At 37.8% G+C, this 27193-nt stretch overlaps 3 protein-coding genes across 4 annotated transcripts in view; 1 reads left to right on the forward strand and 2 right to left on the reverse strand.

The window, feature by feature from the left end:
* LOC106166806 (uncharacterized) overlaps window positions 1-27193 on the reverse strand; it is a 52998-nt gene continuing 25805 nt past the window's right edge. Inside the window, exon 15 of the transcript XR_015331642.1 lies at window positions 1-1177. The gene's annotated coding sequence lies outside the window, so the exon portion shown is untranslated. The remainder of the gene's footprint in view (window positions 1178-27193) is intronic.
* On the reverse strand, window positions 1177-27028 carry LOC106166805 (uncharacterized). 2 transcript variants are annotated; one of them, XM_086998579.1, is made up of 14 exons: window positions 26697-27028; window positions 26349-26540; window positions 25920-25984; window positions 25205-25284; window positions 21781-21866; window positions 21160-21327; window positions 14379-14440; window positions 14112-14191; window positions 13786-13856; window positions 13372-13524; window positions 12953-13020; window positions 3135-3211; window positions 2845-2918; window positions 1177-2540 (listed from the first exon to the last, which is right to left on the reverse strand). In XM_086998579.1, exons 1-14 carry the CDS (start codon window positions 26827-26829, stop codon window positions 1489-1491), a joined length of 2361 nt encoding a protein of 786 aa, XP_086854705.1. In that variant the 5' UTR covers window positions 26830-27028; the 3' UTR covers window positions 1177-1488. The 2 variants fall into 2 exon arrangements, with proteins under 2 accessions (XP_086854705.1, XP_086854709.1); XM_086998583.1 differs by lacking the exons at window positions 25205-25284; window positions 26697-27028 and having other exon boundaries at window positions 26349-26487.
* On the forward strand, window positions 3236-12534 carry LOC112042730 (uncharacterized). The gene is made up of 2 exons (XM_086998602.1): window positions 3236-3975; window positions 12259-12534. Exon 1 carries the CDS (start codon window positions 3501-3503, stop codon window positions 3969-3971), a length of 471 nt encoding a protein of 156 aa, XP_086854728.1. The 5' UTR covers window positions 3236-3500; the 3' UTR covers window positions 3972-3975; window positions 12259-12534.

Below are 27193 nucleotides of genomic sequence, written 5' to 3' on the forward strand. Positions count from 1 at the left end.
AGAAAAGCGGACTAACAGATCAGAGGAGGACCAAATGTAGCAACCCACTTAAAGCTTGTCGCTTTATTCCTGATTAGACACTGAATAGATTCCCGTCGGGGGTTGCGCAACAAGCATTCAAGTGGGTAGTTGCCCCAATCCATATGCTGAAACCAACATTCTGTTGCCAATGGCTTCACCGTTACCCTGGCACAGGGAGCTTTCGGGGAGCTTCATCTTGCTCTTGAAAGGATGCCCCGGGGATGCAGTTGACATTTAACTTTTATAACCAGTGCAAAAAAAAAAACTTTCTTCTTTTAATATACTTGAAATTCACCCCACTATCGATCGTTGCAATGAAAATGTTATTGAGATAAAAAATTCGAAGCCCAGAAATTCTTGTCTACATGTACTTTACCTGGAGCATAAGAGCCTTAAATCTGTTTTCCCAAAATAACAAGAGAGAAAGAGGGGGGAGAAGTGGGGGGTGAAGTGGTCTTACAATATGAAGTTTTTGCAAATCTCAGATCTTTCATTCATAAGCCGTGCCAAAAATAATTTTGTTCGGATTCAAAACGGACAACTATTTTGTAGAATTTCAAAGCCCCAGAACCTTTTCAAAGTATCAAGGCAGTGTCGGGATGGAGAGTGAAAAGAACCTTATACTATACAGGTGCCATATCTAATTTTTAATTACGCTTATTCAGAGTTCAAAAGCCGAATTGCCTCTGGGGACTGGGAACTTTTTTCTACATTATATTTCACAACTCCATTTCTTTTAATTTTTTACTTTTACATCCCAATAAGAAAGCTCCATTTTTATCTCCGAAATCAAATCTGCACATAAATGGACAAACAATACGAGATATTATAAATTTGCTATCGCATGTGGATATGTTTATTACTATGTTTTTCAAAATCAACAGATTGAGACATTGCTGAGGCTGGTCAACAATAATAATTTTTAGTGTAAAAATGTATGATGCAGTGATTATGAATATAAATTATAATTAAATAAAGGTGTTTTGAAGAAGTCAGCATGCACTGAAAATCGGACACATTGGAATTACGTATGGTAACATGAGATAAAGAAGTAGTACATATATGCAAACATGATAACCGAATGGCCAGTAATAAGCAAAATGGAAATACTGATTGAATAACTTTGTAATAGTGTATTATTGTAAACATATAGCACCTTTAAGTTAAATTTGTAACTGAAATCCACGTTTACATGCAATACATTTGTGTCGCCTATGTATTTGTCAAACAATACCTATTCGTACGATTGTTTGAAATTTCGTATTATTGTCTTTAAAACAAGTCAAAATATAATAACCTGAAATTTATAATTGCTAGCATGAAGCGCAATATATGGAACGACTATGTTTGTTCTGTTTCTTTTCATAAACGAAATTGGCATATTATCTTACTTCAAATTTGAATAAAGCAGCAAAGTAAGATTTTAATTATCTTAATTCAAACTTGACGACTGATTGGAATCATAATTTAATCCCTGTTGGCTGGCAAGTAAGAAAAATCCGGCAGATCACGTGTCTGAAAACGGAACGGTTCGGTAAGTGTTGAATGAACACGTGGTACCTGCTTCAAGCGCCCTGCGTCGCTTTTCATCATGGTGTTCACGTGCTGAAAAAGTCTATAAATGCTAAGCTCTTTCGTCATTTCGCTGACCAGATGTTTGGTGAAATAACTCAAGGATGTGCGGTCGCCAGCAGAAGAGAGGGTATCGTCCGCGCATGAATACATCTTAACAAATCCATACCCCTGGTGGGACTCATTTAAGCGACGGAAGTCTCTTCCGTCCTGTTCGCTGCTGGTCTCGACGCTCGGAGTTGCGGCGCGACTTCCGAAAGTACTCTGAGTACTGTTTTCTACCTCGTCGTCACAATCTTCCACTTGTGCACCACGTGTCCCGGTCTCGGCTATTGGTGTACCACTGGGGTTCACGCTTCCAGCAGCGCATGGGGGACATGAAGTGGACGACATCTTCGGTATTGTACTAGATTCTGGTGCGTCTTCAAAAACATCATCATCATCCAGATTACCGAGCGAAAGGTCCTCCACGGCCTTCCTGAAATTTTCTGAAACTCGGTCATGGAACTGACCTGTTCCTCTGCAGGCATCGATGATAGAAATCTTCACCCTAGCCCCAGTCTTCATCATCAGCGTTTCAATTTCGCGAATATTTATGTATGAACTCGTCGTGGTTGCTTCCTCCCAGTGCCGGCGGTCATCGCTGTCGGGAACTATGAAGTGGAAACCTTTCTCGGCTGTTCCATGCCCAGAGAAGTAGAACAGCACAACTTGATCTTTCTCTGTCGGAATATTCTTTAAGGCTGAAATGATCTGCTCTTTGGTTGCGTTCTTCAATATGCACACCTCGAACGGAAAGCGAAGACTTTTGAGTTTCCGTGTCATGGCGTCGGCGTCGTTGGCACAGCATATGAGTTTGTTCCGTGTATCGGGGTCGCTGACGTAAGTGTTTCCCACAACAATGGCCGTCCTGTCCTTGACGTGACTATAAGGAGGTGAGCGGAGACCTAGAGACAAAATAAATACGGATACATGTTACCAGTATTTTTCACTTTATACCATTTTTTAATTTCGGCAATTTCCTGTCGATACTGCAAATTCACACTTTACAACCAGTTCTATTACCTGAATCGGTATGCAGGCGGGCTTTGCAATCATAGCAACTCCCCCCTCTCTCTCAATTCAGTTGTCTCGGAACAGGTCCATCAGTGGAATCAATGCAATAGTGCTGTCACTTTCTCTCTCACAAATCGGTATACTTTACTTCTGAATTACATATTATCAATTTTTTAATGGTTTTCGTATTTTTACCTGTAGGAATGGTAAACTGCCCACCAATTTTCTCCCAAAACACAACGGCGTCCTTCTTGGTCGACTTATATTCTCTGTGGAGAAAGATATGTTTTGCTATGTTTTTACTGTGAGATAGCCAACAACATTAAGAACAGAAATAAGTAATAACCATCCTGGTTGCCGATACTGAAAAAAATTGTCATAATTACTTCACTCCCCTTAATTTTGAAGATTACAACAGACCATGGCTGAAATTCACGGACTACAACCCCAATAGCATTTAATATGGTAAAGAAATCGGTACATACCGCCCTATGGTTTCTTGACAGTTTGAGCAGTACACTGGACAAAACTCTGTATAATCCTTAAACCACCCATCCACTGCCTATTAAGAAAATATATTTTTATCAGCAAAACATAAGCATTGCTTTTAAAATATATATCATATGTAATTCATCACCTTTCATGGAACTAAAAAACTTAATGCGTGAACATAAATATATTTGTTGTGGGTTCGCAGACACGTGACGTTTATGTGCGAACTGTTCAGTAAGGTCTGAGTAGTGTTAATATCATGTGACTGGTCACTTGAGTAGTGTTATCAAATAGAAGGTGATGAGGAAAAGTAGATTTTAGAGTTAGGTCATTCGAAGGCTCTTTCGCATTCCGTGAAGATGGCAGAGAATGATCAAACTGATTCGGGTCCACGCCCCGAGGACCCAGAAAGACAAGAAGGTTGGAAAACCGTGAAAGAGTATCAAATTTCCGACTTTGCTGACGATTCTGGAGATGAAAGAAAGATCAGAGCAGCGGAAAACAGGGCTCTTCGTCAATCGCGTAAAAACAACTACCGTTTTTCTCCATATGCCACTCCCACCGCAGCCGCAGGTGCCCCTTTTTCTACCAACAGAGCAATGGCTTCCTCGCCGTACCCAGGGCCTTTTCCTTCAGCCGCAGTCAGCTCAGCAGGCCAGTTGAATCCCAGTCTAGGGCCCAGATTTCCCACTTTTTCGTCACAGCCTTTTCGTAGGATCCGCAAACCGATGCCGTCCGACATCTGCTTCCTCTGTTTGCAGCCGGGACACTGGAGATCAAGCTGCCCCAACGCCCAAGTTAGACCAGAACCAGAGAACCAACGCAATTGAAAATGTAAAAGATAAGTATTTTCTGAAAGATCCAGAAACTTTTGAATGCTTGACAGACTTACATTTGCGCCAACATATAGAACATTTAAAAAAACTTGATCGTAATTTCTCAAAGACAGACGGCATTAAAGGAAGTCTTCGTGCCCATATGCAATTTTGGAAAGACATGAACACTTATTCTGACATTCTCAGAATCATAGAGAACGGTTACGATATTCCGTTTATATCCAATCCTCCATCCATGTTTATGCAAAATAACAGATCAGCTATAAAAAAACGCACATTTTGTCAAAAATACAATTAAAGAATTGTTGAATACAGGTTGTATTGTTCAAGTGCCTTTTAGACCTTTTATTGTTAGTCCTCTAAGCGTTGCTGAAAACAGAGAAAAGAAGAGATTAATTTTGGATTTAAGTCAATTGAACAATCATATTAAAAAAGATAAAGTTAAGTTCGAAGACTGGAAAGCGAGTATAGATTACTTTGAAAAAGATTGCTTAATGATTAAATTTGATCTTAAATCAGGTTACCATCATATCGATATTTCACATAGATTTCAATCTTTCTTGGGATTTTCCTGGGATTATCATTTCTACTGTTATACCGTTCTGCCTTTCGGTCTTTCCTCTGCTCCTTATATTTTCACTAAATGGTTGAGGCCGTTAGTCAAGTATTGGAGAGAAAAAAGCATTAAGATAGTTTTATATCTAGATGACGGGATAGTCTTTTCAAAAAATTTACATGAGTGTCAGAGAGATTCCTCGTTAGTGAGAAATTCTCTTATTCAAGCGGGTTTTTTAATCAATGAAGAAAAATCAAAACTTTCACCTGTTAATAGTTTAGAATGGCTCGGTATTATTTGGGATGCCCCATCTTTTGCTCTGTCAATACCAGAAAGGCGAAATCAAAATACTTCAATAGCAATAAAAAAAATTATTTCTAAGTTCAATTCTTTTACAGCAAGGGAGTTGGCCAGCGTCGTAGGAAAAATCATTTCCATGTCTCCTGTTCTGGGCAACATCTGCAGAATCAATACTAGATATTGTTCTATGGCAGTAGTCAATCGATCTTCCTGGGATATCCCTTTAACCGAAGTGGACAAATGTCCCATTCTAAACGAGCTCAAATTTTGGCTTCAAAACATTCGTTCTCACAATAACAGATCGCTTTTAAAGTCCGTCAAAAAAGAAATTATTATTTTTTCGGACGCCAGTAACGTAGGGGCGGGCGCCTTTACAGTCGAAATAGAAAACAAAATTTTTCACCAAAATTGGACTGCTCAAGAAGCTATCATGAGTTCAACGTGGAGAGAGTTAAAAGCAGTAGATCTGGCTATTATGTCTTTTGGGCATCACATAGCAAATTCTCATGTCAAATGGTTTTCGGATAATCAAAATTGCGTTAAGATTGTACAAACTGGAAGTATGAAAAAATCTTTGCAAGATTTATCCTTCAGTATTTTTAAGACTTGCATTAATTTCGGAATTTCCATTGATATTAGCTGCCGATTACTTGAGCAAAATTATCGATTTTGACGATTGGGGGGTTTCGCCGGAGTTTTTTGAATTCATACAAAAGCTTTTCGGTCCCTTTACAGTAGTACAGTAGGTTCGCTAACTCACAAAACACAAAACTCAAACGGTTCAATTCAAAATTTTGGAACCCAGGCTCCAAAATGTAGGCGTTTTGTGCAAGTAGTAGAAATGGATTATATTATTTTCGAATCAGCGGATCTAAAATAAACGCGCAATATATTCGTATTTATAGCCTGTTTGACTGCATTTAAACTAAGACGCAAGTGAAGATAATGTGTGTTTGATTGACGGGGCTGGTTTAGAGATGAGCTGCATACCTTGTTGGTATTTATACCTAGGCTTTCACAAGCTATATTATCCCATATCATTCGGATAATGTTCAAGTGATGTTTTGCTACTGGATGACAACTTACATGTAGCATCCCAATTGTATTGCTTTAGGAGCGTACAGTGAAGGGAATATCATGAAATCCCAGTGATCTGACCAAAGTAAATTTGAGGGACTAATGGTAGAGGAAAGATCCAGTAAAACTACGTAGTATAAGTATGCATACCAATGCAATTTACTGTTACACAACGCCGTTCTCCCTTGGGCAAAATTAAAGGCTAACATCCCCGTTTCAATTTACCACTTCAAGGGAAAGATTCAGAACAGCGCCAAAACTAATTAGAGCTTTTAAGCAGATTGTTGGAAGATTGTGTTAATTCGTTACATCTAAGCTTTGTCAGGGATTAATTTTTGGTTGGGGTTATGGTTTATGTTTAGTTTAGTTTAGTTTACTTCACTGTAACATATGCATCCACTTGTGTGGATGAAAATGACAATATGAATACAATTTATGTGTCGATTATAATTGGAATGCCTTTGATAATTTTATAACCAAGACGTATGGAATAAAATACTGTAATTTTCTATGTTTTATAATTATGTGTGAGGACTCGCACCAGACACGGGCATTTAATTTTGGTTGGTCCTTACGGGCTTGCATTCGACCGGCGGCAGAGTTGTGAATCAATCTACAGTATATTATTTTCAGTTTATATAAAAGTTACCTAAGTCCCGCATAACGCTATCTAAAAAATTGGTCACTTTATGACCTTTTAAAGCACCGCTACAGATGTAGACACTCCAACCCAATTAAGTTCGATGTGAGAAAACTTTCCAACAAAAAGTGACATATAAAAACGTTATGCAAAACGTGAGCGGTTGGGATAAGTTAATTTACGCTCTCATTTTTCATATGAAAAAAAAATGAATATTTATTACAAGAGTTCAGGGTGGGAAGGGGGCATAAGGGCATAGCAACTAAATTATGTTATGAAATAACGATTTGAAATTTAAAAAAAGTCAAGTTGAACCTTTCTACTGATATACTTTATCATGGTTCGGTTAAGAAGATATATACCCCCCTGCCCACACTTATTTCAACCTGTAAGATTGGAAAGTCGGTAGTCTGGCTCGGGCAATAAAATCTTACTATCTCCACTTCTGGTTTCAATCAAGCGCGTTCAGAGCTTCAGAGCTTAGGACAAACATATTGCTCCTCGGGCCAGGAAATCTGGAGAGGGGGAGTAGAGGAACATGTCTTCTCAATATGGAAATCTATATATTTTTGGTAATTTCCTTTGTAACATTTACGAACACTGTAAAATACACTTTCTCAAATTAATATAATGTTCACACATTTCTGTAAATATCCTGAATTGAAATACTAATTTTAAATGTCAGATTTATGACGAGGGAGAGAGAGGTCAAGACATTCTGTAAATGTCCCGAACTAGGGGAGAGTGTTATAAACTAAACACATCTTGGCAATAACCCGTAGCCAGTTAGACTGCTGAGTGGTCAACATTATTGTTTATATTTTTATTAATATCAAACAATTTTACTGTTTGCAGGTATACCTGTTTGGAACCTGTACTCTGCGCCATATAATAGCAATGGTGCAAAGTAGTGATATTGTAAAATCCTGCAATAAAATTTTCTTCAAATATTAAATTTTATTAAATGGTTGAATACAACATTAGTAATAGAACAGTAATAGAATTCAGTATAATGATACTGAATTGTTGTAAAGACATATAGGAAGCAGGGTTACCATATATGCTCTGAAGAGAGAGGGAAATTTCTCGAGTTTGTTCACTGTCCTGTGAAGCCATATTTTGTAGCCTGAGATGCCGTATCCGTTACTTCGTGACCTGAAGCACGTCTGGGCGCTCTTTTCATCTTTCAATTCTTCCACATTAATCAAGATACGGAGTATCAATTACAAGTGCCCGGGGAGGGGGGGGGGGGGGAAGAGGGAGCATGAAGGGAATAAATAACTATAAGTAGTATCCTTGCGACACAAGGTTACTCTCCATTTTTTATCTTTCCATTTATGCTGTGAAATAATAGTCAGGTAGTCCGTTGATCTTGCGAATCAACCAAATGACCGTTAGTTGAGTTGCTTAACTGCAAGTAATTAATCTCCTCCCCTCCCCCGAAAGTCATACTGGCAGGTTTCCAAATGAAGACTATACCGCAGAAAAAGTTTGGGGCCCAAAAGAGAGTCAGCCAAGGACACGTTTGGGGAACACGTTAGAACACGTCATGATGGACATTTACAGGTGTAGGACCAGAACAGAGCCTCTGGTAAACAGTTAAGAACCAAGGGACCGAACTTGATTTGAGGACCAGAAGAGAGGCTTTACAATTGTCTGTATTTTGGCCTTTTCTTTTTCAGAGAAGCGAATCCCATACGTTCATCAAAGATATATTTGAATTTAAAGACGCTTCACATATTTATATACAGGGCAACAACAAACATTCTATTTTTAATTCAAATTTCAAATCTGCAGTCCTTGTTGTAAAATTAGACGCTTCTTCTTACTAAATCTGAAGAATGTATATTTGTGTCTAAACATGTATAAATAATGTGAGAAATAAAACTAGTATACAGGGCTTTATATTCGAAATTACGGATTTGTTTTAGTAAACAATGATTCGGACGCTTTTGCACATCGCATTATAAGTCAAGTTTATAATAAAATTAGATTCTTAAGAATAAATCAATAAATAAATCAAAATAAAAAAAATAAATAAAGATACATGCATATTAATTCATACGTAGTAAAAAAAAAATTTCATCAAAAATATATATTTAACGGTACGTTGATTGAAGTGAGGAGTAGAGTAAGTCATTCGTAAATTAAGTCGAACTAATTTCAGAGACAGAGAGAGAAAGTGAATAGAGAGAGAGAAAGAGAGAGAGAGAGACAGAGAGAAAACGAGAGAGAGATCGTTCAGTTGATAGATTAATTGTGATCATTATGCATTGCAGTTGAAGAAGGCCTGGTGCATAAAATTAAATCGACAAACAGAATTAATAATAATAACAATAATTATAATAGAAATTAGATCTATAATTAATTAATTATAATAATTATAATAGAAAATAGATCTAATTTAAAGAAAGAGCGAAAGAAAAAATTTTATCAAATAAGTCGTTCGCATTCATTATGCATTGCAGTTGAAGAAGGCCTGGTGCATACAATTAAATCGACAAACAGAAAAACAATAATAATAATAATAATAAATTTATTTTTAGAATTTTTTCTTTGCTTATCAAAACTCATATGCTTTGCATAATTACATTCTGTTGCTTGTTATGCTGAGTTGAGGAAGTCCTAGTACAACAAGTTAAGTCGATCTAATTCAAAGAAAAAAAATCGTTTGCATTCAATATGCATTGCAGTTGAGGAAGGCCTGGTGCATATAATTAAATCGACAAACAGATATATTTAAAAAAAATCCAAATAAGTGAATTATATTTTATATTTGTTTATATATATATATATATATATATATATATATATATATATATATATATATATATATATATATATATATATTCATATCTGTTGCTTAATGCATGAAGTTTTAGTCCTCATAAATTAAGTTAAAGTCGATCTAATTTGAAGAATGCGTAAGAGATTTTAAGGAAAATAACTGAAACGTTGAAATATATGTCACAGCAATTTGAACTCGGAAGAAGAGAAAATTTTAGTAGAAAATGAATGAAAGAATGAAATTAAGACGAAGCGATAAAGAAAGAGAGAGTGAAGAGTTTACGAGTGAAAGAGAATTCTTGTGAAAAGGAACTTTTATCGGAGAAGACGATTTCAGTTATGATAAATATAACAGAGTACGAGAGAGTAATAAAATTATTAAAGGGTTTTTGATCTGTGTAGAATAGAGAGAGAAAGAGAATGAAAGTATGACGAAGCGATTAAGAAAGAGAGAGTAAAAAAAATAATTTACGAGTGAAAGAAAATTCTTGTGAGAAGTAATCTTTATCGGAGAAGACGATTCAGTTATGATTAATATAACAGAGTGCGGGAGAGTAATAAAATTATTAAAGGGTTTTTGATCTGTGTAGAATAGAGAGAGAAAGAGAATGAAAGTATGACGAAGCGATTAAGAAAGAGAGAGTAAAAAAAAATAATTTACGAGTGAAAGAAAATTCTTGTGAGAAGTAATCTTTATCGGAGAAGACGATTCAGTTATGATTAATATAACAGAGTGCGGGAGAGTAATAAAATTATTAAAGGGTTTTTGATCTGTGTAGAATAGAGAGAGAAAGAGAATGAAAGTATGACGAAGCGATTAAGAAAGAGAGAGTAAAAAAAATAATAAATAAATAAATTTAAAAAAAAATTACCAGCGAAAGAAAATTCTTGTGAGAAGTAATCTTTATCGGAGAAGACGATTCAGTTGTTTAATATAACAGAGTGCGAGAGAGTAATAAAATTATTAAAGGGTTTTTTAGATCTGTGTCGAATAAACTTTTTTGATCTAGTGATTATAGAAGTTTTTAATCTATTTTAGAAATAGTTGGGCTGAATTATATATATTATTGTATTTTTTTTATAATAATATATTCATACTGATAATCATAAAAAATATAAAAATAAGTAAATAGTGAATCATTAAGTCAAGCTTTTAGATAAGTAAAAGAAGAATAGACAGATTAAAAAGAAGCTATACATAGATTTTTATTTCCGGTGTTTTTATACGTTTTTCAGATATTTTTTCTATCGGAAGATGGAAAGATCAACCATCAGAACAAGACGAAGTCTTAAAAGAACTCGAAAAATCTTTACAGGAATACTGCTTAAAGTCAAAATCAAATAACACTGTTTCAAATTATAAATATGCATTCAATAAATTTAGTTCTTGGTGCAATAGCTTCAGCTCAAAACTTTCATCCTTACCAGCTTCAGAAAAGCACGTGTCCATGTATTTTATTTATTTAGCCAAATCTGGAAATTCGGCAGCAACCCTTAACGGAGCTTTTTACGCTATTAAATGGGCTCATAACTTAGCCGGCTTCTCAGATCCTACCGATTCCTTCCTTACGAAAAGCGTTAAAGAAGGAACTTTTAGAGAAGTCTCTATCACAGCAACGAAAAAAGAACCTATTTTACCAGAACATTTATCTATGTTAATAGATAAGTACGCAAACGAGCATTCCAACTTGGCAGATCTTCGTATTGCCTGTATGTGCGTATTAGGATATGCAGGTTTCCTTCGATTCTCCGAATTGTCAAACATTAGGAGCAAAGACATTACGTTCTTTAATGATCACATGAACATTCATATAGAAAGAAGCAAAAGTGATGTATACAAAGCAGGGGCGGACATATGTATAGCAAAAACCTCTTCAAAGACATGCCCTGTAGCTCTTTTAAATAGGTACTTAAATTTAGCCGAAATTAAAGAAAATTCCGACATATTTATTTTCCAATCTGTGTATTTTTCCAAAAAAGAAAAGGTTTATAAGTTAAGAAAAGGAAACAATCCTTTATCATCCGGAAGAGCCAGAGAAATAATTTTGTCAGCTTTCCAGAGTATTGGATTGGATAAAAATAAATTCGGTTTACATAGTTTAAGATCAGGCGGGGCAACCGCAGCGGCAAATAGCGGAGTGCAAGAACGATTATTTAAGAAACACGGAAGATGGAAATCGGAAAACGCTAAAGACGGTTATATAAAAGAGAACTTGAAAGAAAAGATGGTAGTTTGGCAATCAATCGGATTATAATAAACTTGTTTTTCGAAACTGTTAGTTGGATTGAATGTGTTTTCAGAAGGAATTATATATATTTAAAAAAAAAGATAATTAAATAAATAAATAAATAAATATTCACATTTTATTTTGACATATCATTCCGTTTGCATAGAATACAAGGATACACTCTTCTTTCTTTATCATCGAAATGAGCGCTTCCATACCTAACACTGTGTCTGTGTTTATACTATAAATATTTTATGTTCGTTTGAGTGTAACGAATTAGAACATAAATATATTTGTTGTGGGTACGCAGACACGTGACGTTTATGTGCGAACTGTTCAGTAAGGTCTAAGTAGTGTTAATATCATGTGACTGGTCACTTGAGTAGTGTTATCAAATAGAAGGTGATGAGGAAAAGTAGATTTTAGAGTTAGGTCATTCGAAGGCTCTTTCGCATTCCGTGAAGATGGCAGAGAATATATATAATTCCCTCCCACCCTCCCAATTTGAAGGAGTTTTACTTTATAAATTAAAAAAAAAGTGTGTTAAGCTTGTTTGTTTGAATAAATATATTTAATAAATAAATACGAGATATAATAAGTAAAGATTAGAAAGAATAGAGAAATTAGTTTTAGTCTTAGTTCAAGCTTTTCAGTGTTATACTTATTTCATAACAGAACGTTTTAATTTTTTAGCTCGGATCCTGGTACGGCAGAAGACAAAGCAAGATGGAGTTAAAAAAAAAAAAAAACTCAAGAACTGATCATTATCATTATTATTTTATTACACTTTTAAAAGACTTGTTTTACATATATTTGTTTTAAACACTTTGTTCAAAGTTTGGTTCGTTAAAATAATAATAATAATAGCAAGGATATAATTATGGTTTTCAATGTTCACCAACGACTGAATTTATGGCAATTCAAACGGAAATAAAGCACACGGAACGAAATGAGCGCTTCCATACCTAACACTGTGTCTGTGTTTATACTATAAATATTTTATGTTCGTTTGAGTGTAACGAATTAGAACATAAGTATAAATATTCACTCGGTCCCTCAATGTTCGGTGTCAAGGTATCTCCAACTCCATCCCACTTTTATTAAACCGTTTCAGTGACTTACAAAAAAAAAAATGTTTGATAAATGCGCAGTGGTGGCAAAATGCACATTACGCTTTTCTTATTTGCAAAATGCAGCTTTACTATAAGTGCTGCGTTTTCCTGATTTTGCAACCAACCGCGCTTTGCAACAAGGGTTATCTACCCGAGAGGGCAAAAGAGTACATTTCTAATCTCGCCACCTTTTATTTGTCAAGTCTTTATGGGAAAGTCATTGTTTGATTTTGTTGTTTTAATTCATTGACTTCGGTGTGGTTTCTTATAATTACCTTTAAAGGATCTCCTCTGTTTCCCATCAACTTATCACCTGTTACGGTTAGAATCTTCCTTAGGGTACCTGAAAATACGTAAACGTTTTATGTGAGGACCCAACACGATGTACACGATGTCACGCCTTACACAGCGACTTTTTCCGTTCATTCAAAACAAAGATAGGATTCCAAGATATTAAAATAAAACACAATGTTCACCTCATGTAGTTAGCTTTCTACTGGGACTGAGACTCGACTAAATTGTCTACTTTCTCAGCCCCCCCCCCCCCCAATCACCTTCTCATCTACAGTTTTTCTAAATGGTTTCGCATTAAAAACATTATGTCATAGCTATTGATAAAAATATATCTGGCATTATCCATGGTCTTCTTTTCGTTTTTAATCGTAACGTTTTAATGTCACATTTACACACTAACCGTGTTCATCCTTAAGGAGTGGAACACGGAATCCAAACACTCTACCAACAATTGCACTCTCCTTGTAGACTACCTTGGATGAAACTGGATCCTTGGGAACGATATCTTCCAGTTGGAATAAATTGTTTCTACAGGACTCACACCACAACCATGCTGTTGTGGCAAAAATAAATGTATAAATTATTAAATAAATAAATAATGTGAATTTCGTCACGTACTTAATTTACAATGTACTTTATATTCTCAACCTGGTGTTATTCTTTAAATACAATAAATATGATTTTAACATGTTGATACAATAGTGAAAATAAGAATTAGATCAAAATAATAGTTATTCATATTGCCATGATAAAAGTAAACAAACGGTTTATATTAGTAAAGAGGTAGTAAAAGTAGTTTCCATCCTATATGTACCTTTCAGGTGAGGTCCATGTAGTTCCTTGACAAGCAAGCCGTAGAAATGACGGCCACCATTTTGGAAGCGCCTGGAATTCAAAGTGTTTCTTTCTACCTCTGTAGCATTACGATACAATGATTTGATATCATAAGTAAAGCTGTTATATAACGTTTTCATCAGGGCATACACCTTAACAATTTCATGACTCGGACATTATGTTATATTATGTAGATGCTCTTTTCACGGGAGTGGGGTGCGTTCGCCTTTTCCACTGGAAAAAAGGAGTAGAATCTGGTGTCCCATTATTTATATCAATATAGAGTATATAAAAGAACTAACATACCAACCAACGAGCCGCTTGCACCAGTCCCGGGGGCATCTGCATTCAACTGCCGTAAAACCAACAAACCAATCACTCTTTACCTGTAAAAATACATATGCCGATGATGATATTGTTCAATATCTTATGCCCATAAACTTTTGCCAAAGAGTGCTGTGGTTAAAAATTTATCGAAAGCACGTTGTAAATATTTCATATTGCACACACTAAGGATGCCAGGTTGTATTTAAATATATATATTGCTTCTCTAATGAAAATACCCAAACCTACTTTATTTTTCTTGCGGTACTCAGTGTCAGCATCTTCAACAGTTAGGAATACGTGGTAATCATCTACAATGAAATGAAATGAAATGATACACGATACCACTTCCAAAAAATGTTGAAATGACGACGTGCTCAATCAAAGACAAGAAAAAAAAAAACACTCGCCTTCATTACAGAAATGTAAATGAATTGTTATATGGTATTTTAATCCATATCGCCCGGAAAATAGACAACAGTGTTGTAACAGCTAACGGTTTCGATAATATACAACTAGATGTTTTCTGCTGGGTAGCCAACGAACGTCCCAACATACTATTCAAATGCATTCAATAACTTTCCACTTGGAATGCACTTCGAAAGGCCGACCACAAGAGTGGGTAAAATATTTGAAATGCACTCGGATTTTTTTGATGCTCTTTGAATGTCCAGGAATGCACAAAGAATTGTCTTTCCTACGGCATTCTTGCTCATTCTGCCTCTAGTGTGACGGGGGTATTATAGCGCAGGTAACAAAGGACTCGAGGCCCTGATTTGAATCAAGGGGGGCTATAAAAAAAACTACCCTGAAAAATGGGCAACATTTACTAGAAATTAAAGGAACATGTGACGTTTCCTGTTCTTCATTTCCTGAGTTTAAAGTACATAACACGAAAAAATAATGAAACCAATTTAATACCCTAGTCTCACTGGAGGCAGAATGAGCTACACACACTGGACAATAGAAGTGTCACCCCTACTGAACCAATTCTTTTGGGGAGATAAATGACTGTGGAATGATATGCTCTTGGTATCATTTTATTAACATCATATTTCACAAAACACACACACACACACACACACACACACACACAAAATGAGAGTATAATATACATTCTACCAAGATATGCAGTTTCAAGTCCAAAATTAGGACTTAGTGGCATAGCCACGTGACCTAATAATAGCTGCCAGTTTGCGAGGCAAGGATTCATATAATTGTCTGATGCGTTCACGGCTTATGCTGGCCCAAGCATGAAACACTGAATCTAACAGAGTTTGTCTGCTGGTTGGACGGGCATTTGTCAAAAGTTTTGACATATCATTCCACACATTTTCTATTATGTTTGTATCCGGACTCTGGACAGGCCACATCACCCTGCGAATGTCCTGTTGGTCAAACCAATCATCAACTGCTCTGGGTATGTGACAAAGAGCACTGTCATCCTGGTAAACAAATTGATAATTCCTGTCACCAAGGATGTTAGTAATAGATATCGATATATTTCTGGTGATTCATGTGTCCATCAACCACTACCAATTCACCCACACCATGGATGCTGATGCAGTCCCTCACCATGATGGATATGCTGCTCCGATAACAATTATTGAATGGCCATGGCATTTGAATAGTATTCTAACTGCACTATGACTGCATTCTAAATATTCTCACGGCATTCCGACTGTAACTGCCCGCGATATTTTTATTTATTTATTTTTATTTTTATTTGAGTTTGTTCTTTGTTTACTTATTATTCATGCGAAGTACATTTTCCGTTCTTTCTCTTTTGTCCTTCCTTGTTTTCTCTCTCTTTCTCTCTCTCTACAAATTATAACGTTACAGGCCACCGCACTTACGTAACCGCACCGTCACATGCCTGTACCACACCCTGCACTGAACAGTTTTCATTTCACAGCATATATAAGGCTTCCTCTGTATTTCTTTTTGCTCACTTCACTTTCGTACACAGAACGACACAGGGAATCTAACGACACTATCTAACGACACCATTTTAGCTCACCCAGTCGGAGAAAAGGGTAACTATTTCAACGATAACGTAAACTTCTCTGGCTTTGGGTATTCCAACGTTTCTATCTATCCTTTTGATGATTCATGTTGATTCACCGTATAGACCTTGATAAAAATAAAAGTATATATATTGATGCACCTTGAAAGAGCTACATTATAGTTGTTAAATACAATTCGAGCTTTCGGCCCCTGGGCCTTCTTCGGGGATTATTTAACAACTATAATGTAGATCTTTCAAGGTGCATCAATATATATACTTTTATCTATCCTTTCATAACGATATTAGCACACTTGGTCGGGGATAAGGCAAATTATTTCAACGCTAACGTAAACTTCTCCAGCTTTGGGTCTTTGCAACCTTTTCGTCTATCCTTTTTCTTACACTTTCGTATGTACTTCGTGTAAATTTGTAATCAATTTTAAGTTATTTTGTATTTTACTTTGTTTTCAGCATTTCTTTATTTTTCCCACACCCTTTATGTGATATGTTGGTATACAGGTCAGCAGGTTTTGTTTCTAGGTTGTAGGTTTGACCCGCCAATGGATGTCACTGGGGAGGTATGCTTACTCATTGGTATACTGTGGTATATGTATATGTCATGCTGTTTATTACCAGATTTACAAAATGTTTGTTATTAGAGAGCTTTCGCACCTGCACGTTTAGGCGAACGACTACGTTTAGGTCATCATAATTTGCTGTCTAGTGACGTGTACACATACGGTTAGAGAGAACATTATCCGCAGCTAGATTGCTACCCGTCAATGAAAAACGGTTTGACAAATCAGCATAATTTCATGAAATGAAGCCTTTCAAAGTTGACCGTTTCTCTACTAAAATCGTATTGGACATTTTATTTTTGCAATATATGTGAAACATTTTGTCTCTGTTATTTGTGTGTATGTTTTTGTTACTATTGAAATATAGGTTATACCCGTAAAAAGGGCATTTTCCACTGACCACAAGGTAGTCAGAACTGGCCTTCCGCACGCGTGACGGATTGTATTATAAGACTGTTAGGTCATCATCTTGTGAGCAGTTTTTACGAGTACACATGCCTTTATAAGTGGTCTATAGACTAGCCGTCTGCACTTGACGCGTAACAAGCAGGATATCCGTCAGGTAAGTGCCGTTTAGTAAGACAGTACTAGTAGCTCGATTTTCTCCATAGTTGACAGGAGACATATCCCCTGACTTTTAATGCAAATTTTATGAAGCCTTGTTTCGAAAGTCACACGGCGTCCTGTTTTGTGTATTTGAATGAATCTGTACTCTGAAATTTTGGGATGAGAAATATTGATTAATATTAATTATATTAGTAACAAAACTGACGCTGCATTAATTGGTGACTCTGTTTTTTTAGCTTAAAATTGCGACAACATGCCGCCAACTAAGAAGCGCCGAACTGATTCATCAGCAGATTACGTCAGTTACCTGAAAGACAAGTTGGCCTTCGAGAAAGAACGCTTTGAATTAGAAAACAAAGAGCGAGAAAATAAAATTGGAAAAGACAAACACATGATGGAGATGGTTATATATATATGTCTTTGGTTAAAAAGAAAAACTGAATTGACATACTAGGCTCTTGCTGCCTACAACATACACATGGGATGGGTCTTTGTTAAATCTTTGTTTTTCTTCAAGATTTCATTTCAATAAAGTTTGCTTTCTGTATGAATTTTAGATTTTACTCTTTAATTTTTCATACGCACAATTTACACGTGTACAGTTCATGCTAAATAGTTCTCCAAGGTGGGAGGATCTAGTTGAAAGTGCCGACTGGTCTGATTGCCATACACACAGGTATGGCAGTTAACCAGAAGACCACCTACCAAGTAGTACTTAGCTACAGGAGACAACAGAACTTTTAAATTCTTTCGAAAGCCCAGGAAGGCAAAGTTTCGCAATAAGTTTCCGAACTCCCACTCGACGCATTCCCGGACAGATGACATTCTCCTATTGAATTCTTCTTCTTCGGCACTCAAATTTGCTCCTCTGAAGGGACTCAACAGATACCTTCTAATGGGTTAAGCCGGATCTCCACAAATTGCGTATGGTAGACCATTCCTATCAGTAAGCTCTCTAGCTTCCATTTGTTCCATCAGTCCACTCAAACGAAGCAGTGCACAATCATGCCTTCGCCCTTCTAGAGTACCATGGCCCATAGGAGCCTACGCGTGCGTCTTTTAGACGCCCCTTTTAATGCGAAAACGACAAGGCCTATGCCGAGTTCGTCTTTTACTACAGAGCTTTGAGAGCCGAAAATGGCATGGCTGTCTCTTTCGCCACTTACTGAACTCCAGAGATGCGAGATTGACACGACCCATGTCGCGTTTGTCTCTCAAAAGACACTGTTATAAAACATGAATAGGCATAACGTGTGATTTTCGCAGCTGAATAAGTAGACCCTTATAAACGAAGTTGACGTAACTTGAGAGTCATGTCGCTTTCAACTTTTACAAACCTCGAACAAAATCTATCTCCACACAGACGCGCGCGACATGTAGGCCTACTATTGGACATGGGTCAGTTGAAAGCGACATTAACCTAAATGGCTCATGTTACTTTCAGCCAATTAATTTGAAACAGAAGGATCGTCTTAAAACCCTTTATATTTGAATCCTTGAAAATGAAAATATGAGGCCATATAATTATTACAAGCAATTAGCCACACTGTTATCTAGATAGCACTAAATTATGATGGGATTCAAATGAAAAAAATGTTTTGGGACAGCACAACACTGTTTCAAATTAATTGGATTTGACATATAAGAGTTGGCTGAAAGTAACATGAGCCCTTTAGGTTAATAGGGTTTCAACTGACCCATGTCCCATAGTACATGTCGCGCGCGTCTGTGTGGAGATAGATTTTGTTGGAGGTTTGTAAGAGTTGAAAGCGACATGACTCTCAAGTTACGTCAACTTCGTTTATAAGGGTCTACTTATTCAGCTGCGAAAATCACACGTTATGCCTATTTCATGTTTTATAACAGTGTCTTTTGAGAGACGAACGCGACATGGGTCGTGTCAATCTCGCATCTGTGGAGTTCAGTAAGTGGCGAAAGAGACACAGCCATGTCATTTTCGGCTCTCAAAGCTCTGTAGTAAAAGACGAACTCGGCATAGGCCTTGTCGTTTTCGCATGTAAAGGGGCGTCTAAAAGACGCACGCGTAGGCTCCTATGGGCCATGGTACTAGAGGACCATAAATATGCGCAATCAACCCGCTAGGTATCACCACTGATTGAAATTTCAATGCGTGAATGCGCTTGTGTCCATTGTAACATACACGTTGATTGCGTGTTGGCCTGCTTATAGGACGAACCGTGCCATCCACAAAACCTATGCAGTTCTGCAGCGGCGCACCCTTCTCATGTATTTTATCAGCATAAATTTGAAGTTGTGCAGGACCCAACCACGGATTATCCAGTGTATCCAAACGATGATGATGACTGTCATAGAGTAGACCAACAGTGTGATTGATGATCACGGATAAGGTCGATGCAGGTCGACCAAAAAATCTTTCCAAATCACTCAGTCGATTTGGGTGCGAAAATCTCTTTAAAACCATACATTAGGCATCAAGTCCGCTGCACCTGCATCTGTTACTTACAGTTATCATATCAGGAAGTCCTAATAACGTTACCAAGCGATATACATCTTCCTTTTCAAAGCGAAAGTCGTTAGTAAGGGTACCCAAATTAAAACTTGGCCATTCAGGGTCATAGGTTATCAGCCTTTTCTGAGGTCTATCGCGAAGGAGAGCGTATATCAACTCCTCATCATCGCCTTGAACTGCCATTTGCAGGAGGTCCATGCTGAAGCGTGTGTAGTTTTAGTAATAGATAGACCCCGAGTCAGCGAGGGTTATGTGGCATACACGAGTGCGTAGCACGAGTGGATGTCACATAACCCCCGCTGACGAGGGGTCTATCTTATTTTGACCACGGTCCATAAACAGGTTATAACGCATTCATGCGAGACGTGCGGTTATGCGAGTTACACCACGTCCGAGTCTTTTGTTCTTCACTTGCACCGTGGTCTAAAGTGTGTTTACCCCTGTGATGTTTATCATGCCTATTCGTTCATCACCCGCGTGCAGCAAAAATTACCTAACCTGTCCAATGGCGTATGACATCATTTAACGTCTCTGCTTACAGCACGGGAAACATGTATCAGCCTACTATACAATTCGACTATCCGTAAAGGCTAACCGGGTCTTTCTGCGAAATCACGAAAAAATAAACGTTGGTCACTTTACGGTTACGGATAGCTAAATGTAGTCGGTCGCCTAAACGTGCAGTTGCGAAAGCTCTCTATTGCTATTACACCACTACATGCGACCGGATGACCTTGTGGTTAAAGTGTCCGCCTCCGGAGCGGGAAGACGTGGGTTCGAACTCTTCCGGGGACATATTAGTCCTTAATAAACGGAACCTGCTGTCTCGCCGCTTGTTACTGTTGTTCTTGTGTCTTTTTTTTTTTTCATTATGTGCCAAGGAGTCAAATATTCCTTTTAAAATATGGGGCCATGGTGACTCTTTTATAGAGATAAATCAAGGGATGGAGTCAATTGTGGAGTCAATTGTGAATGGAATCAATTGTGACCCTCCTGTGGGATCTGGGATGGCGTTACTCCATCGCGCGGAGTCAACTTGACTCTAATTGGGAGTTATTTTAGGCACCACTGCTGGACACCAAGTTTGAAGTCACTTGGACTCCGATTTTATTCACGGTGGACAAGAATTTAGTTCAATTTGAAATTTCTTCCCGAATGTAGTACGATTTTTAAATTTAGTCATTCCGGCTGGTTCTGCTTGATTCCTGCTGATTCCGAAAAAGTGTGACGGGGGCTTAAGCGATGACAAATTTTACGGTTGCGTTTTCCTGCAATTATGAGATCATAAATTAGGCCCTATTGGTTTGTTTTTTTTTTTATATGTCGTTTGTCTCAATATCTGACGAGGTGGAAATCAGTTTGCCTTCCACCTGGTCAACCACTCACTTTTTGGATCCTTAAAACAGTGAACTTGCGTATGATCTCTTTCCTTGAAAAGATGAATGTCTTCCGACCCGTGAAATCCAGATCCAATAGACACGTGATCTCTCAAGTTTACGATGCTGTTCCTCCATGACACTCTGTGTTGACATCGGCGGCATTTTAGGTACAACTCTGGGTTTAAGAGCATTGAATTTGAGAGCATAAAATAAATGAATAGAATTCACATATTTACATGAGGTTGATGAAAGACCTCTTTACGCTACACTACAGTACATTTCTGGCACTTAATCTCTTAAAGGGTGAAGTGAGTCAATTAGAAAGTAAAATGTACCAGATAAAAACAAGCTTATTGTTACGTTTACATAGTGATAGCTTTCAAACTAGTGAAAAATCCAATATACTTGGCACTTAATCACTAAAAGAATGAGGTGAGTCAATAAAAAGGTAAGATATGTCAGATAAAAACCAGCTTAATGTGACAGCTTTCAAACTAGTGGATTATCCGTGGGGTGTTATTGAAGATAATACTTCCCTTGTCAACAACGAGCTGCAAAGTGAAAGTGGATAAAGACGTCTTTTTTAAGGTAGCTCCTAAACATAAAATATTTCTTAACAGTATAGTACCTTCTTGGTGCTTTCCGTCCAGCTTTTCAAGCACGAGACCGTAAAACGTTGGGAGGTTGGATGACTCGTCTTTTGGCATGTAGACACTGTGAAAATGATTAAAAAATACATAAAACGTGAAGATTCTCCATCTCTTCGTGGGAACGTTTCTCATATTAAAGTTACAATTGTCTTCATTTACAAGAGATCTTTTTGTAAAATACTAGAAAAAGAGCGTTCATGTCTACTTCTCATCAGGTAAATTTTAATTGCAGGAAGTATCATCTGTTCCATATACAGGGTTACTACTTAATATGGAATATTATTTTTTGGCAAGTAAATTTTCTACAAAATATTTATTTTCTCTTTAAATCCAAAACCTAGGTGTCACTCCATGTGTAGCCAGGTGTGTTACCTAATTACCACACAACTCTCGAAACAATTGATGCATGCAGTTGCATGTTCTGTGGTCAGAAATGTGACCGGTGGTCTTTTTGGCAATTTCTGCCCTTGTATAAAAACGCATGGGTTTGGCCAGTCTTTGGAGTGTATTTAGAGAAGCAACAAAGGGATCGCTCTGAAACTTGACAGGTACTTTAGAGAAGATATGGTTCGACAGCTAAGCAACGCAGCTTACTAGGGGATCCCTGCTCTCAGAGAAAATGGCCAGAAACGGATAGCAATTGCTAGGCAATGCAACATATATCAGGAACTGTTAGTAAAGTCCTCCAAAGAAATGCTACAACAGGGCACCTACTCCAATACCTCGACCAGGGTGTCTGCGTATCACACCAAGAAGACAGGATCGCCTTCTCCTTAGAGTGCGCCATGCTGGTCGTACAAAGACAACCAGTGTCCTCAGAAAAGAGTCGCAGAATGTCATTCAAACGCCCGTTTCAAGGTCCCTCGTGAACAAGAGATAACTGCAAGCCGGTTATTTTGCACGAAGACCAGTAGGGAAACCACTGTTAACAGCAGGTCATGTACAGCGACGTCTGAAATGGGCTGGGGACCACGTGCGTTTGCAGCCGAAACACTGGAATCACGTCGTTTTCGGTGATGAGGCCAGATATAAGGGTCAAAGGGTCATTGCCGCCAGACTGGTTGCACACTTAGAGAAAAACAATCTTATAGAGCTAATGCAATCTGCATACAAGGCCAGACACAGTACTGAGTCAGCTCTACTTAGGATTAAAAGTGATCTTTTATGTGGAGTGGATAAACATTCAGTGGTTCTTTTAGTCCTGTTGGACCTATTGGCAGCTTTTGACACTGTTAATCATGGACTACTAGATTTTATTGGTATTAAGGAATCTGCTCTTAGTCTTTTACGTTCTTATTTTACAGGCCGGTCACAGCAGGTTATGATAAAAGGCATATTATCAAATGTTTCAGAAATAGCTTTCGGTGTGCCACAACGCAGTGTTCTAGGACCTCTTGTTTTTTGCATGTATACCTTACCAATTGGGGCCATACTAAGACATCATAAGATTGGCTATCATATTTATGCTGATGACACACAGATTTTTACTTGTTGCAATCTAGAAAATCCAAAAGAATCTATTGATATATTGTCTAAATGTATTGACGATCTTCGCAGGTGGCTGATTAGTAATAAGTTGAAAATTAACGATGGAAAGTCTGAACTTTTGGTAATAAGTCAGCCACATAATCGTATGATAGCACAACAAATTCAGCTCAAAATTGGATCAAGCATTATTAAGCGAAAAACCTATGCAAAAAATCTTGGTGTATTTTGTATGAACAAACATATTGCCAGTGTATGCAGGACAGCGGTTTTTAACATTAGGAACATAAGTGCAATTCGCAATCAGTTGTCTGACTCTGCTGCAGCCACAGTCATAAATTGTTCAGTTACATCTCGATTAGATTACTGCAACTCCATTTTATACGGTTGTCCAAAGAAACAAATTGCCAGACTGCAGCGCATTCAAAATATTTCGGCCAGATTATTAACTCGGACATCCACAAGCATACACATCTCCCCAGTTTTAGAAAGTTTACACTGGCTACCTCTACAAGCCAGAATTTTATTCAGATTTTTAGTTTTTACTCACGATGCTTTTTATGGATTGGCACCGATCTACATCAATTAATTGTTAGTCACTATGTTCCACTGCGAAATCTGCGGTCTGTAGACCAATTGCTACTCAACCCAGTAAAAATGCGATTAAAATCCTACGGTTATATATCTTTTAAAGCTGCAGGTCCAAAGGAATGGAATCTATTACCGCTGGAAATCCGAGCAATTAAGTCTACCAAACATTTTAAAAAAGAACTCAAAACATACCTTTTTAGGAAATATTTTGATTAACTCTTAATTGGTTTTATAAATCTTGTATTAATTGCATTTAATTGTATGGCTGTTTTACCTAGATTTTATTTATGATATTTTATGTAGTATTATTTATGATATTTAATGTAAAGTCTACTGAACATTTTAAATGGATTTTAGACTTAAAATAAATTTATTATTATTATCATATGGAGTTTTTAGTGCTCAGGGCCGAATCCCTGTCCGCCGACGTGTACGAGAGGCATAAAACAATGATTATGTACTGCCTAGGGTGCAAGCAAGGGGTGGTAACGTCTCTGTTTGGGGAGCATTTCTTGCCGGTGCCCAGAACCAGTTAATTTTTCTAGGAGGCAACCTCAACCAGAATTCCTATAGAGACATTCTACAACAAACAATGCTACGATTTGTAAGAGTCACCTTCAGGAACAACTTTGGGTACCAAGACGACTGCGCAACTCCACATCCAGCTCGCAGAATCACTGTTTTTCTCCGAAACCAATGGGTTCAGCAACTGTCCTGGCCTGCAGACTCCCCAGATATGAACCCAATTGAAAATCTGTGGGCGGAAGAAACTCGCAGAATTAATAGCTATGGTCATCGGTCGGTAAATAGTGATGAACTGCGATAGGCAAATATCACTGCGTGGAATGATGTCCCACCCAAACTTTAAAAAACTTGTCACAGGGTATGCCATGTGGGATGTGGGCGCTGCAATCGGCTGCTGGAGGTCATACCCCCTACTGATGACTTTTCATGATTTACTGTAGTGAGTTCTTTGAATGTGTAACATATTACAGTCCGGAGGCATTTTTTAAATATCTTAGCTGAAAATTAATACTGACATCAAACTGTTGATATGGTTTTCTGGGGGTGTTCTTTTCTTTTGAATAACATCTTATGTCAGATTTGACATTATTGACCAAAATATCTCACAATGGAAGACTGGATATTATTATCACTCAATGACATACTTTTATGATGAATCAAACCAAAAAAAAATTTAATCAGCACTCAACAATAACAATGATAAAAAATCTTCCATATTAAGTAGTAACCCTGTACAGTAGGCTAACAGAATATCTTATTTGAGATGTGCGATGAACAGTTTTCCATTATTTAGATATTTACCTCCCAACTTGCTTTTTGCAGAATTTGCAGTAACATTTTGACCTGACGTAATGCTGAAACCACATCAGTTTGGTCCGCGTCTGTAAAAGTCGTTATCGTTTATACTATTCAGGGCCGTAGCCTGAGCAAAATGCCAGGGGGGGGCAGTAAGCGGACACGAGGGGGCGAAGCCCCTGAGGGGGGAGGGTGTGGGAGGGGATGTCCCCCTCCCACGATTGTTGAATGATTGTCTAGTGGCCATGAGTGCATTTTCTCACAGAATTGATACCAACTTTGCAATTAATTTTTTTTACCTTTGCGATTATTATTATTTTTTTTTTTTTGCACCTCAAATCCCAGGGGGGGGGGGGCAGCTGCCCCCCCTGCCCCCCCCGGAGGCTACGGCCCTGCTATTATAATCATGGTAATTTAGAATAGCCGCACAGACAACAATAACATCTTCGACAAATCAGTTGCTTTAATAATATAAACCAAGATAACATACAACATTGGTCAAAAAGGTTCCCCACCACCAGTTTCATGTGCTTTTCGGCTGTTTACTAAAATAGACCAACATAAGATATGAGGTGTTAAATGGCTGATCCAGGTTCTGATTGATAATGAGTCATCCTGACTCTGAGCCCTCTTTATAAGCGGTATTTTCAAATATTTCAGGGGAGGGGGAGTGGATTGGGTGGCCCTTTTTCTTGATAACCGATCTAATATTTAGTGTTACCTTTCTTTCCTGGTATACACGTACATCGCAGTTTTTCTTGACAAACACTATATCTCGCTTGCACTCTAAAAAGAAAAGTGGATCAATAAAAAGTATAATGTACCAGATAAAAGCAAGGCTACGCCTACATAGTGATAGTTTAAAAAACAGTGTCAGAGTGGTGTTACTGACGTTAATATGTGACATATTTACACCAAAGTGCCAAATATGTTTTAAATGATGACGTATAAACACGTACATATTTATGGATTGCCTAAAGTATCTTTTTTAATTTTCCCTTTCGATTAGCTCTCTATCAGTTTTACTGGCCTTGAATATGTTTACATAATTTCCCACTTAATCGCCCCCACTACAAACACCATCCCACGCAAGCTGAGATATAAAAAATGAGATAAGAGCGCACGTACAAGATTTGAAAATACTACTTACTGTCGTCTGGGTCGTAAAAAGTTTTGACGGGCAAACAATACACGTGAACGTCTGTCAAACATATTTCCACATCCCTCCCCTCTTCCTGCTCGGGCTCTAGAGTCACTCCCTCAGCCTTGAGGTCAGCGACAGAAATGACATCAAGGGTTTTGGCCAGGGTCGACCCGCACTTGTGGCAATTTAGGTGGACCTCTGAGAAATAGAAACCCGTTAATATGGTATTTTAACGAATCGATAAATTGCGTTGGATATAAAGTTTGAAGCAGAGAGAGAGAGAGCGAGAGAGAGAGAGAGCAAACCACCACAGATCAGCGACTGATCCAGACCGCCTCTCCCCTCGAACAATACCTTTTCCTTCCGGGTGGAAGCTGGAACGAGAAGGCGAGCTAATTGATGTAGTGCGTCGAACTACTTCGCTTTCTTGATTTTGTCCACTGTCGTCACAAGATACGTCTAACGGTCTTGCTTTGTCTGTGGCCATGTTGCTGGCTCTCCGTGTCGTCAAGACTGAGTCTAAAAATCAGATCACATGCAGTGACTTCCAATATCAACAGAGCTATTTTTGTTTTGGTTACTCGAAAGCATCGCGTATTGCGATATCACTACTGACATAGAGACTACATGGTATTATATGGGGCGCGTATGGGAGAGTTATGGAATCGAGACTCTAGCGCTCGGCCGCAATGCGCAATGCTTTCGGGCTCCGTATCTCGAAAGGTTCGCTATGTTGCTCACGTGCGTTAGTGTCTCGATTCCATAACCGATTCTATTTCGAGACACAGGACCATGGAATCGAGACACTTGCGCACGTGCGCAACATAGCGAACCTTTCGAGATACGGAGCC

This window comes from Lingula anatina, chromosome 1 (genome assembly GCF_051362555.1).
Source record: "Lingula anatina isolate TDL-2025a chromosome 1, LinAna3.0, whole genome shotgun sequence".
Lineage (NCBI taxonomy): Eukaryota > Metazoa > Brachiopoda > Lingulata > Lingulida > Lingulidae > Lingula > Lingula anatina.

Bases quoted from the DNA above. Each gene is read 5' to 3' on its own strand.
- LOC112042730 (XM_086998602.1), top strand. From the start codon at position 3,501: ATGGCAGAGAATGATCAAACTGATTCGGGTCCACGCCCCGAGGACCCA.
- LOC106166805 (XM_086998579.1), bottom strand. From the start codon at position 26,829: ATGGCCACAGACAAAGCAAGACCGTTAGACGTATCTTGTGACGACAGT. The intron at 14,192-14,378 runs GTAGGTTTGGGT...GTATTTTTACAG, and splicing joins AGTACCGCAAGAAAAATAAA to GTAAAGAGTGATTGGTTTGT. The intron at 2,919-3,134 runs GTATGTACCGAT...CTTTCTCCACAG, and splicing joins TGTCAAGAAACCATAGGGCG to AGAATATAAGTCGACCAAGA.